Source organism: Saccoglossus kowalevskii, chromosome 10 (genome assembly GCF_978046115.1).
Source record: "Saccoglossus kowalevskii chromosome 10, keSacKowa6.1, whole genome shotgun sequence".
Taxonomy (NCBI): domain Eukaryota; kingdom Metazoa; phylum Hemichordata; class Enteropneusta; family Harrimaniidae; genus Saccoglossus; species Saccoglossus kowalevskii.
The window spans coordinates 19,938,183-19,953,119 of NC_140650.1; the positions used below are offsets into that span (position 1 = coordinate 19,938,183).

Here is a 14,937-nt window from a genome sequence, read left to right on the forward strand (position 1 = left end):
ACTAGTTGTATGTTCACACTTTACTATCAAAACCACCATTTCGACCACCCATGTGCCAGTTTTCAGTGTTTGGGCGAGCGGTCAATGTTTTCAATGAGCGAGCGAGCGAAAAAAAAACGCGATTAAAATACGGTCGGTTTCCGGTCGGACAAGACCGCGTGGTCGGAAATTAAAGCGATAAGCGGTCGATGTAAAAGCGGAAGGTTGGGCGAAATGAGTACTGTATCACCATGTTTCTCCAACGAAGTCTCGACTGACAATAATGCTGACAATGGACGTTAGATAAACACGCATTGTTTGCAACTGGAAGCTTATCACCCGTTATATCAGAATCATCAACAACAGAGTATACAGATAAGATGTTATCATTTAATTCCTTCCAAAGATAAACACTATGCAAATATCCACGAAACGGCAGTTGTAGTCTTTTCTGCTAGTGTTTTAAAACACAAATTTGAGCAACGTTATTTCGCAATTTCGATCTTTTGTAAACCTGGGGTGATGTATCAAGGTCTAAAGTAACCGGTTTAAAAAATTTTGAAAAATCAGGAAAAAAGTGAAAATTTCCCTTCTTGCTACCTTAATTGGTTTCGGAAATCTTCGTTTTTGTAGTTTGTAAGAATTTTGGAATGCAATTCTTTACTGTGTATTGTTCGTGGTATCATGGGTCCCGTACGGCTTTTCATACACCTCACTGCTCCAAACAGCCCCAAAAAGAGACGAGTGGAATTGTTATGTAATGAACGCGAACCTACACTAATATGTTCTTTATAGATAAATGGTTTTCTTCATCTTAATGTGTTCATGTTTCTAACCGTTACATGAAAACCCATCTATGCTGAATCCAGCCTAAGAAATTGCCAACACTATTGGTAGACAAATGACTAATAGACTTACATAACATGACAGCTAGACATAGTTAATATTAGTGACGCTCAAGATGACACAATGGAAAATAACAGGACTATATCAAACTGCATAATCTTCTGCACTCCAAAGTAAAATTCCGTCACCTCTCACAGAATAAAATCGCATCAAATATTCCCAACTCATTTAACTGATGTCAATCTTTGCATTGCTATGACAACTGCAGTACGGTATAGCATGTATCATCTTTATTATGGTCTCTGGTCGAACTTTGCAAAGTACAATTAATAGGTATCATATGTATCATTTTTTTCTTTTATTTTGTTTCAATGATTTCGTAGTTTCACATACGAGTTTTTTTAGCGCGATAGTAATTCAGTGATGGTGAGAGATTGCCATCTTGGGATGACCCGCACATCATTGAATTCAATAAAAAATAAAAAAAACTATGTTATCGTAACAGTATTTTAGACAAATTTAGTCAAATTGTTAAAATGCCTCAACCCAAAACAAGCTTCAATGCATCGCAGTTTAGGACCTTTGTATTTTAGATCTCCTATGTTGTTCTCTTATGGAAAATGTTATTATAATTTCAAATCTGAAATCGGGAAAATATATTTTGTGATATCACATTTTTAGATAGTTCCAAGCACAGTTTAATTTAATAAGATTATCTGGTGCTTTTTCAGTTTGTACACATACCATTGTACACTTTACCGTGTTGCATCACCGTTCTTCAGGTATCTTTATTACCACTCCACACTTTAATTTACAAGTGCACTCGAAAACTATGCTCAGGAGTTAACGTTACACATGTCGCTACCTTCCATAAAAAAAACTTATTGATTCTGAGTGCATCAATTTATATTGTGCAACATAACTAGAGATTGATTATTCATTGCATTTATGTGTCACATACTGCTGCACACTCCCTAAGCACGACAATGCAACTCGATATTCCACTCAACATGTTTAATAAATCTGAAAACTTTTCTTATTCTTATTTTATATTCATGGCCATGTCACTTGGAAAATATATATTCTTTTCAGTTCCATGTTACGTCCGAGATGTGCTGTGACGAGTTATTTGAGTAACCATCTCAAACAATTACCGCTTCATTTCAATATTTTTGAATGATGTATTGCACATAAGGGTTACATTTTCCATTGTATGTATGACTCCCAGACAATGGAATTCTCTGAGGTAATGACCTCTCTCCAACACATGCTTGCGCATTTCCTTAAATAGATACTATTTCGCAACCAACGTTATTTTTAACAGAAGAATGATAGCTATGTTTTTTGGCATATCAAAGTAGAGTACACATTTTGTTATGTGAATAAGGTGATCATTTTTTTTTTAAATACCATACACTTCACAGCAATGAGTCGTTAGCGTGTAATTAGTATTTAATTCATCTGCAGGTGAATCATGAATGGCCGTTTATGTCTCAGCAACTTTTTCTGACATTGAATCGCCCATTATCAACAATGTCATCATCAGGTAGATCGATAATATTATCTGATTACAACTTGCCTTCATGAAAGTTGAATATCTTTGATAACAAAATACTAGTCAGAACAGGATCTACAAGAATATGTGCCTATTAGTCCGCGATACGGCCATCTACTGAGCATATGAGCATTATGAGCATAAATTATTCCCTTCATTGTGCCTATCTACTATATATTGGACCACTTTGTTGTCTTTCCGTTGACATTGGTGAAACGTATTGAACAGACCTATCGTTTGGATGTTGTCATTATCTGCAATATATTGGACACGCCTTCCAGGAATATCAGTTCCGAAACTCACAGCTACATTGCAATCATATTTTGGTAATTCCAAACATAATAACATAAACCATACATCAAAGCATCAAATAATAATCTGTGCGAGACCTAGTTCCAATCGAATAAAAAAATACATGTACATATCACACTTCTAACATTAATGGCGTTCTCAACTCCTTTCCACTTCTAACTGTAAAGAAATTGAGAGCGCCGCCAGTGTTAGAAGTATGTAATCTATGTATGCATACCTGCGATATAATGTACGTGTGAAGTTGAAACTTGATCAGTCTATGCATGTTAAACACATAAATCTTGAACCACGTGCTTTAAAACAAAATGGCTACCATGACCATGACAAATGCTGATGCATAGTTTCGATGCGATGTTAGATATATTTTGAAGTTTCAACTTGATCGGTCCGGGCAAATGTAAGATATGACCGAATACAGAAGGCGAACATGCGTACACAGATACTTGAAAACACACAATTAAATTGGCTTTCATATGAGTAATATTAGGAGATAATAAGATGTAATGAACTGTCTGCCGTCATATAACAAGAGGATTGTAATATTGCACATCCTAACCACAATGAACACGTTCTAATAGGTCATTTATTTTGTTCTACAAATGTAGAAATTTTTTTTACTGGAACACATAGTCGTCTCATATATTTGGGATGCCTGGTTTTCAGCTATCAAAGAGTATTAAAAAATATGGCGGGTAATTTATGAAATTAAAGTTTTGAAAAAGGTGATGGAATGCTTAATGATTAGACAGATGAAAGTAAGATAACAGGCGACAATATGTTAGGTTTAGCACCAGCTTTAATCTGGCAATAGCAAAACAAACAAATAAAATATTATGTTGTATAAAAAATACAATGTGCAATTCATACAAATTAGTTGTAACGTATGATTTACAAATAGAATATACAGTCTTATAAAGATATAACCCGAGATGTAGCGTCTTAGAGCAACTGTGTGTTATTCGTTATTTGATAATGCATACTGTCACCAACTGCCACATTCAATACTAAATTCGCTAAGTTTATAGTTCATATACCACGAAGACATGTCACTCTGCCCACCAATTCCTGCTTAACATACTGCCAAAGATAGAAACACGATAACATTTATAGAGGGATTAGATGCAATGTTTGTATTATACATGTACACCAGCTATATAGTAGTATGATGCGATTGTTACACACTAAACCTGACTGAACACATAGGACTGCGATCCGCTTCAGTATTGGATGAATCTCTAATTTCGATATAATTTTGGAATTAAAATTATTGTCATTCGGTCATCTTCAATCAGATCAGGACAAAATATAGTATGTTTGGACAGTTGCGACAGAAATTGCGATTGATTTTAAGATTGTTGCCTGATCTGCTCCAGACATTCTTTTTTTTTTAAATAATAACGCTGGTCAATTTGTGTATAACGTTTTCTCAACTGAGAAAGTTACAACACGCGTGTTATAAGTGGCAGACGGATACTTGTATTTCATTACATCAAAATGAGGGATAACGTGGAATTTATGTAATTTTCATATTAAAATTTACCGTTTTCTTCACACAGAGAGGCTGGATGTGTCATCCCGCAACCACCAGTATAATATCTGTGGTTAGTACTCCATCTACAATAAAACAATTATTATTTGTTATTATTTGTAGTAGTATAACAGTATATTGCACAGCTGTACGCTTACAAAAAATGAATACAATGACAAGTTAGGTAACTTGATAACAAATTCAAAGTAAAAATATTTTGAACAGAAGAAAAACATAGAATATTAAAAATAAATTTTTATTCGTATTGCATATTGTATGCCAAATTTATAACAGTGATACCGTGTGTTATCGTGATATTGTAACAAACTTTCTTATTATTCAAACTAATCCATGGCGTAACGCATTGTTCTAAACTAATCCTATTACGTTTGTATTTGACAATTTGGCACTTGTGTAAACGTTACTTATATGTGGTAACATAAACAGGAAGAAATATACCGTATGTATGTAAAATCATTTAATTCTCAGTTATGTACCTGTCTTATATCCAGAGAGGAAATAAATTACGAGTAATTACTGTTCCTTCACTCTGCGCCTCTACTACATATACGAATAACCTCAACCACCGTTACATAAATGTCATTTTATTAAATAGCGTAACAGGTTTTAAATATAAAGCTGTGAAAATATCGCACATATCGTGAAACAATATTTTCTTTAATAATCGACCCATCTTTCACACTATTTAATACATATTGTAAGCTGTTTTCATCAAATTTGACTTATTTCTGTTCTGGTCTCTTGCTCAATATATACATGTACTAGTATATATTTACTAAAATCATCTGCATTTTGTTTAGGTAGAACGATGGTTGAATAATTGAACGAGTTAAAATTTGAACAATAGACAAATGGAATCAGAACTGCTGCTATTTTGTTAAATGATTTTATGTTGTATGTACTTGAAATAAACTATGAAAAACGGCTGAAAAATCGCAGGCAACATACACATATTGTATACCACAAACATTATGAAATTCATAACATAGTTTAGTTACTTTTTATCGACCAATATTGGTTTGCTTACCCTTTGTATACACAATCCTGGTTGTTGGGTTGGTTATTCGCCCACTTCGCATGATTGAACTCACTGCCATCAAGCCAGAAGTACTCTCCGGATATTCTTTTAGCTCCAACCCACGCATTTACATGTGGTCGAACTTCCCCAAAGAAAGCGTCCACAGCAGAGTACGCTTCGTCAGAATTAATACTCCCCAGCGTCCCATTAAATTCAGCACACCGAGCCTGTGCTTCCAAAAAGGGTAAAATTTCTTGTATGATGAAATATCTTGAACATTCTACTGTAGGACCTGCACAATAACATAAATAAGCTTTATTTGTGTTTGTATATCAAACACCAGTTATGAAAGGTAGTCGCCCATTAGTGTGTTGTAAATAAACTCATTAATTTCATGTCTAATAATTTAATATGGTACAGATGTGTACTTGAACTATGTGCATACACGAATAAATCATTAGATATTTTACATTAAATATTGTTCTGTTCGTTTTTCTAGTCGTACCATGTCTAATGCAGTGAACTAAACCGATATTTTGCACAAAGATAATGTGTCACACTCTTTTCTTTTAAATTTGTTAGATGTTTCAAATATTTTATTTGCAAAATCTGACGTAAGCTATAACGTTTGGATGACTTAATACACAATGTCATAACGAACGATTAAAGTTCTGTTTTCCGGCGGAACAAGTAAAATAGGGTCACTTTAAGCGACGTTATATAAGCACATCAAATAACCCCATTTATGAACATTTTCATGTAGATTAAAACTGCTATAATATCACGATTATAATTAATATGTTAAATTATGAATAAGTCGGCGGTCGGTAAAAATGTAACGCAAAACAACAATGAGATTAGGTTATTCACGGCACAGTACACTGCTTGATTTATGAATTAGAGTAAGTAATATACATGGGCCTGTGTTTTAAAATTGATATATTTAATAGTAATATATGAATGTAATCTGTCTTTAATACATACCATAGCATGAGTGGCCATCTGAATCCAAAAAATAACCATTTGAACAGCTACACGTGTATGCACCAACATCATTGGTGCAATAATCACTACATCCACCATTGTTTATCTGGCATTCGTCAATGTCTATGAATATATAATATAATGTAGCAATGTCGCAGAACACATACGTTTAAAATAGTCCCTGTACTACCAAGTAGGCATAATAGAACATACTTTTACAATAGTATCTGTACTAGCAAGTAGGTACAGTACAACATATGTTTAATTTATTTGGTTATAGTAATATGTCTATTATTTTTCGGAGCTCTTAAAGATTTCAATGCATAAATATGATATGACAAAAATACCGTGGGAGGGAATGTCGATGCAATACCATAAAGCCTGATTATAACCACATGTTTATATACCTTTTTCCTACTTTTCTAGTAATAATTTATTGAGAGTAGCCACTTACGAGATTCATGTGCAAATATGTGTCGAACAATTACAATTTTGTTATTCGTACTACATGTTTAATCATTTATTGTTGGTGATATACATTGAATCAAATGTTGTCATCTCTGTAGAATTTAGGTATAATTGTTTGTAGTATGCCTGGCATGTTCAAATTTGCCCTTTTCTGTCATTCTTTGCTCTAGAAGAATCAAAACGTCGCTGGTTAAAATTAGTAATTAATACTCACCAATGCATGAACCATCTGCAGCCATGGCGAAACCTGACCAACAGCTGCATGTAAAATTACCATCAGTATTGGTGCACTCGTGAACACAGTCACCATTTTCAATCAGACACTCGTCAATATCTGCGAATATGTCACATACGTTTACTTGGTAATAACAAACAACACATATTCTGTGTCATCAAGCAATTTGTTCTATCCAGATAGTTTTCACCCCTAAAACAGGCATTTGTTAAACGTCCGCATATTATTTCATATGAAGAGGAAGCATTTAACATCCTACAGTACATGTAATGGGAAACAAACGTCTCCCTCAACCTAACGTTGGAGCAGTTGCAATGCTGTTATATCATATGACATTGCTGCAGTTCCATTTAGCTTTGTAAATTCCTATAAGAATTATACTTTTGTGTGATTAGGACATGCAACGATCACGACTGAAGCTGAAAAAAGTTCATATTTGCAAATAAAGCATAGTTAACTTGATATCACAGTGCCAGATATCTTTATTAATTTATTGGACTGCATTGGGGGTTTATCAACAATCACATATAACCAACTGAAAGTTATTATTGAAAATATAAACATATTTACATTTTGCTAGTTTCAACATATACCGATTATGGCTTGGGACAATGATTGCCAATTAGTGCGTACTATATATCATAGTTATCGGTCTAAACAGCTATATACTAGTTTTACTATTAGTCAATTCTTGTGATTAATATATGTAGTGTAGTTGTGACAAACAGTATTGTAATTCTGTGCGTGGCTTCTGTCATTTAATTTCTATTCGTAATTCATGAATTCAAAACGTTTTTTTTACCCAATTGTTATTGTTCTGTCGTGTGTTGTTACTTCCCATGCACATTATGTAATATCTGACATCTCTTCTTACCCAAAATAACATTTTATTTCTACTCAGTATCAAGTTACAGCAAGAAATATATAGCTTGTCAAAATTGATAGATACTTACCATTGCAAGAATGAGAATCAGAATCCATAATATAACCAGCTCGACAGCTACATGTGTACGTTCCAATATCATTAGTACACACTTGGCTACATCTACCGTTATCAACCATACACTCATCATTGTCTGGGAATATAATAGAACTTCCGTATAATTTTACTCAAAGAAACATGGCGGCTAATTTTGTTAATTTTTAAGTATTATAGTTTCTAGTGGTTGTAAAATGTTTCGTTTTTGGCCTCAAACTGGATATGTCTAGATATATATGTTGTGCTCTTGTACTTGTAAATTACCCAGTGCGACTTTTTCAAAGAGTGTATTCATGAGAATGTTATTTCTACTTTATGTGGAGATTATGGCTGGTAAATGTTCTTTTATTTTAACACTACGGTCATGGAAATGTATTCTAAGACCAAAAAATAATTTGTACAGACGAAATGTTTCCCTCAAAACATGACATTCTGTGCTTTTTCTGTGCCTTCTGTACCAAATATGCATGACCACCGATTGATGAATTGTCACCACGTTGTAATACAGAGTATTTAACGTTATTGATAATGTTGTACTGCAGTGCTGTGGTATATTGAATTGAAAGTGACGGATCACACTGTTGGTATTCTATGCCTCATGTGGTTGACTTTGTTCTACATTATACGCACTACTATTGTCTCCGCTTTTCACCTATAACACATATACATCAATCATTAACTACATCAATGTATATGAATATATATATTGTGAATATATCGAGTCATTTCCAGGCTTCATATAAATAAAGATCCTGGTTAACTTGTCACAAAAATATAAGATAAGGCAATTTTGAACGTAACACAGCATTCACAAAGATGTTGAACTAAGTTACAGACAAGTCGTGTTGCAAAATACGTTCATTGTCTTTGAGTTTAGTCATGTGACATCGTCCATCCCCCGTCTCTTTGGCTGCCCTGTCTGTCTTTTCCCTATAACTAATAAATAACAGCCCGCTGTAACACTTCGGTTTCTACTAAGGTTCAATAGAATGAAACTGATGTTACAATATCTGTCATCAACGTATTTATTATTTTTATTGAAAATCAGATTTTATCGTTTGGTTTCCTCTAGTCTAGTCAGTGTACTAGTAGCTGTTTCAATTCTGTGTTTAACCTTATTTTTGGTACAATCTGTTGTTATTGTGGCATCAGTATATTTGAAACAGCTTACATTTTGCAGAATCTTCATATTCTGTGACTGTATAACAAGTATTTCTGCTAGAATGTTTTCATAATTTTTCTGACTTTTTCTTGCCTTGATATCTACTCCATAATTTTTTTCGGAGTGAAGAGTGACTAATATGATACATCTAAATGTCGGACACCGAATTTTGTATCAAACCAAACAAAACTAAACTACCGTACTTTTGTTCAAACTTTCTGATACAAGTGCTGTATTAGGCGAGTCATTGTTGTGCAAATATTATATTTTCTATTGTGCACTACAATGCTCCCATGCTATACCTCTGTCGAAACCTGTTTTGGAGCTTATGGAGAAAACACATTTTATTGTTTTGCTAGTTTTTACTAATAATTCGTGAATTTGTTTTACATTGCTTCTTCCCTTTTAAAATCCAGCTTGTGTTTCACTAAGTACTTCGTGAGACTATTACATTATGCCAAGAATGAAACACAATTTACGAATATCTTTAAATTATTTTACATTTTGACAGTGCATGACGTTATTCGGCGTGGTGTTTCCCCCCGCGGAACTACTTTTTTTTTCATTCCGTGTGATGATCGTGATGTTGTCATGTGAGAACGTATTCAATGTTTATGTTATTTGTGAAACAACCGCAAATATTAAATTTTGGAAAGTTCAAAGTGGTCGGCAGGATGAAGATAGTTTGTTCCAAACAACGTCTGCATTTTAAGATTCGGGTATGGATGGCATTAGCTCACCGCCCTCCAACAGATTATTATTTTAGTACGTCAAGCCTGATGGTGGGGAAGGGACCGATTTAGTCATCGACCAACCGACCATGAGACTTGTGATGTGATAACATCCTAATGAAGATGAGCGTTGTGTCACATGTAAACTATACATGCTACCAAATATGAAAACTTTGCCCATAGATAATTTATTTTTATGCATGTAAAGTGTGTTCACTGATCAGGATATGTTTAGTGATACTTACCATAACATGAATAACCATCAGAGTCAATGCTGAAACCATCACGACAGCTACATGTGAAATTGCCAACACTATTGGTACACTCATGACTACAACCACCATTATTAGTCTGACATTCGTCAATGTCTGTGAATATTGAACACTGATTAACATGATATGCATATAGACATACCAAATATTGGATCAGTAGTAAATAACAGAATTTTCTTAGCACTTAACCCTCTGACCAAAACTTGTATCAAGTTTCACAAATGTATAAATGCACTAGACAGTATAGATATAGTAGAAGGCACATACAAAAACAGTAACCCTACATTAAAACCTAAGCTGGTACAGATACAATATAAATAGAAAAAAATTAAATAACTGAAAATACATCAAAACTCCTTCGTTAAGTTATGTGTGCTTAAATGTTTTGATAGACCGAAATAATCTAAACTAAATGGTCAGAACAAAGGATAGTGTTGGTTTTGAAACATGCTTGAGAATCCAGAATATGTGATCGTGCTTTTTATAAACCAAACTTGTACTGAGCACACTATACAAAGGGACTAAAAACTAAAGATAAATTTAAAAATAGAGTCGCATAATTGTAGACGACTATTTGATTCAAAATAACATTACTACATATACCGGGATTATGTACTACACGTGTGGCTGTGGCTCTATTATTGATGTATTCAGTTTGTTTTGTCTTTTCCTAATTTTGGTTGCGTTGAAATTGCTGAATTTTCGCTGAACAAAATATGTTGTTGATACTTACCATAACAGGACGAGCCATCAGAACCCAAGTAGAATCCAGGCCAACAGTCACATGTCAAATTGCCTTTAATATTAATACATTTATGAGTACATCCACCATTGTCAACCAGACACTCGTCAATATCTGTGAATATGTATAAATAGCAACGATTAACATTTTAAAGATGGAAAACGTGTAGTATAATAAATATGGATTACCCAGGATGTTACTAATATTATGTTATTGAATTATCAGTTCACTGTCGTAAGCTATTTTCTGGCGTCTGAGCATTATTGATACACATTTTAATAAATTATGTGATACATCTTACATTTGGTTTCGAAACTTTAAAACAGGTTATTGAAAACCGAAATGATATGAAAAACAATACCAATAGACCAAATTCAAAAGATAATCGCAGCCCGTCAGCATGAAACAATGCATTTACGTATACTGAAGTGTGAACTTGCTTGTACAGTTGACTCATATCATGGAATTTTTTGAATTAATCATTGATTATATGTTATGCTGTTACATATAATGTCGTATGCTTCCTTTCTATGAAGTTTTTCTATGAAATGTGATTTTGATGTTTCAGATACTGAAACATTGTGGATCTATATAATTTTACAGCCAAAACAGTCAGCTTGGACATTCAGTTGTGAGAAATGACAAAATAAACAGTGCCAGCGACAGATTTCGAGAATGAAATAACAAAATAAACGCATTTAAAGGCGCCTACCACGCGCGTTGGAAATAAATAGAACGCGTTGCGACGAGAAATCTCACCCGCATATTTCACTCACGCAAACGCACACACACATGCTATTTCCGTATATTGAATACGTTGACAACGGAAGAGACAAGTTTAAATCATATTTGTATTAACACAACCTGAAAGCAACAGTCTCACACTGAATATATGTTCATTGTTCTGGGGTCAAACTGCGTCTATCATACCCATACTAGTGTCAACCATGCTCAAATAATCATCCCTCCAGTGCGTCGGTTTAGGTCAGATTTATTTAAAACACGGTGAATTCTATAACATAAAAGCAATACAGGCACTGTGAAAGTAACTGTGAAACTATTTGTAACCATGAGGCAACGATCTCACTTTATGAATGAATGTAGAAGTATCACACAGTTCCAGTAACACAAGGTAACATGACACGTCTCAAATAAACGTTCAGAAGATTATAGACTTACATCGTTGGGTCTCTAAAGCAGTATTTCGGTTGCAATGTTCGGTAGACGCTGCATATAAATTAGCCCTGCGTACATGGATGTGTAGGGGTGATATTTACATTGGGCTTCTTACGCCACCCCAACACAGCCATGTGAACGGTCACTATGATTTTCTAAAACCCCACATCCCCAGCGGACGTGGCATGGAAAATTACATTTTGTTTCAGAAACTTAACCATCCTCCATCAGTAAATGGCACCGATCGTTTCAATAACATTTAATGAACACTCGGTTTGTACCTTACGCATGTCTTGACAATTATAAAGTGGAAAAATTCACGTTTTGTCGTCAAACTCGCATTTGTCAACAAACTGTGGCAGCCATCTTGAATCACGCGTGACTTAATTGATTAACGGTGATCACGTGATACAACTTTTTCTTGACGTCACAGCCGCGAAAAAGAAATCTGCATGTACTTTCATCGAATCCCGTTCAACGAACACTATAAAGAAACATGAATACAACTGTTCAATAAATATTTCATGAATTTATTATTCATTTATTGTGTATTTATTTTGAAAATTAACATAAATAAATGATGTATTATAACTAAAATTTAATTTATTTTTATTTATTTTTAATTTTAAAAACCCATCATGTTGAGCAGTCTCCACCCATCTTCGATCACAGATGTTGTGTTGAGCTGTATATATTTGAGACACATCTGTAGCAGCTATAACCTCCATCATTAAGATTTAGTATACTTTTTCTGCCAAGCATGATGGATAACAAAATAATATATTACTTTTTAAAATTAAAGTATTTTTTCTTGAAAATAACTGAACATTTAAACATTTTAGTCAAAAACCACAACAATTATTTGTAAAACAAGTTTTATATTGATTTTCCTCATAGAAAACACTTTTTCGTCATTCAGCTCTGACGTCATAGTAAAAAGTTTTATCACGTGATCAATCTCGCGTGACCAAAATGGCGTCTCTGTTTATATACTTAAGTACCGTGTATACGCATTTTGGGCAATAAATAGTCTGTTTTAACATCCAAAACTCCCCTACAGTACATCAATTCAACAACCGAGTGTTCATTACAGTATGTTAAGGTGATCGACGCTGCTTTTGGTGCAAAAAGGTACGAATTCGTCCCGAAATGAGACATTTTGTATGACATGTGTAGTGTTTTTGAAAATGCCTATGGTCGTTCACAGGGCTGTGTATTGGGGCGCAGATAAGGTCCCGATGAATAGGAGCGCCTCCACATTCACAGACCTGTACACAGAGCTACATATAAATGTGCCCGTAGCTTTTCATCATGGCTGCCTGTCATAAACAAACGTTTTAGCGCGATTCTAACATGACCTGTGATGGCGCACTCTACATGCGTAGGAGGATACCTCGGAGGCGGACATCCGGGTATTTTCTACCGCCTGGCAACCCTCGCGGTGAAAACAAAGACCAAAAAACTCGCAGAAAACGGTACTTTGCGAAGGTTGTTGAGAGTCCCCTGAACAGTGTAACAAGATTAGCCCTACGTGTGTAACATATATGAATTTGGTTGTTCAGGATTACTTCAAAGTTGAGTTTGTGTTGTTTTCTCGAGTTTTCACCGGCTCCACCGGCGTTCCACAGCAGCGAGCACAAAGCCCATAGAAATACGTGGTACAGTGGTGCGCGTCTTAGCAACGTAGAACGTCCGTGACGTAGCCTCGCCCCCAAGGATTAGCAGTCTTTCTGTTTCGACGAATCACGAAATAACGATAACAATTGAAATTCTAAATAAACTTGTGTACAGCACATCTATCAATTATCAAACTAAACGTTCATTAAAGCGAACTGCGACGGTTAAGACGAAAATACAAGGCTAAGACAAAAAACATGTGACAGTACGATTATGCTCGTCTGCTACACGCCCGGGGACTACACGTTCAAGTATCCAACTTCCAAATACAAAACATGATTAGTATCAGCAATGATTTCTAGTACTGCCTGGATAATTGCGTATTACTAGTTGACATCAGACATATCCCTGTATAGAATTTTTTGAACAATGTCTCACATTTCCGACAGAATATTCAAATAAGTTGGGATGAATATGAATTGAATATCCATCTTTTGAAAATTCAGCTGAACAGTTCACCACCACGATTATGATGAGTTAGCGAGGATATCAAGGAAGACGACCGGACGTCTTCGGTCATGAGCTGGCTGGTTTGAATTTATCCACTTTTACAGTGATGAATATTGCGTTCGAGTTGAGTTACTAGTAATTACAAGCCTGATTTACATTTTTCTTGTGGTGTTTTTCGTCAATGTATTATATATAAGTGCGTTAGGAAATAGCATAAGTATATGGCGTGAGTGAAAGGAGCTGGTGAGACAGTGTCACAACGCGTTCTATTTATTTCCACCGCACGTGGTCGGCGCCTCTGATTGCGTTTATTTTGTATTTTTATTTTCGAAATGTATCACTGGCTGCGTCTGTAAAAACATCTATGTACTAAGCACCATATACCACATTTTTTCCAGTATTATTTTGTAATGAATGGAGGAAATGTTGATGGTGTATTTCTTGGTTCAAATCAATTTAGGTAACTCAATGAAAATAATGCATGAAAGTTATGTCTATTCTGACCATAGACATGCTAATTAATTTACAATTGCGTATCTGTGTATATTGGTTGCCAAGCAATACAGCCTACAATCATATGTATCTGCAAGCTGAAATCAACAGCTTAATTTTAAAGAGCTTGGAAGCTCTGCTTCTATGGGTCAAACAGTTTTTTTTAGCCATTAGCAAAGTATAAAGACTTTCTTCCATTGTTAATATTATTAACGATTTTAAGAATTCTGACCGTATTGCTCTGGGAAGTGAACTAAACATGTCTTAGTTACAGATTGGCGTATAGCATATCCCTCGATAACCTGTGAGG

General features: G+C 34.7%; 1 protein-coding gene across 1 annotated transcript; it reads right to left on the reverse strand.

Annotated features, from left to right (window-relative positions):
* Nucleotides 1–3,470: 3,470 nt before the first annotated feature.
* Nucleotides 3,471–10,924, reverse strand: LOC146737939 (uncharacterized). The gene is made up of 9 exons (XM_085504625.1): nucleotides 10,824–10,924; nucleotides 10,064–10,186; nucleotides 7,900–8,022; nucleotides 7,246–7,312; nucleotides 6,926–7,045; nucleotides 6,244–6,366; nucleotides 5,269–5,551; nucleotides 4,233–4,306; nucleotides 3,471–3,769 (listed from the first exon to the last, which is right to left on the reverse strand). Exons 1-9 carry the CDS (start codon nucleotides 10,839–10,841, stop codon nucleotides 3,762–3,764), a joined length of 939 nt encoding a protein of 312 aa, XP_085360751.1. The 5' UTR covers nucleotides 10,842–10,924; the 3' UTR covers nucleotides 3,471–3,761.
* Between the last annotated feature and the right edge of the window lie 4,013 nt (nucleotides 10,925–14,937).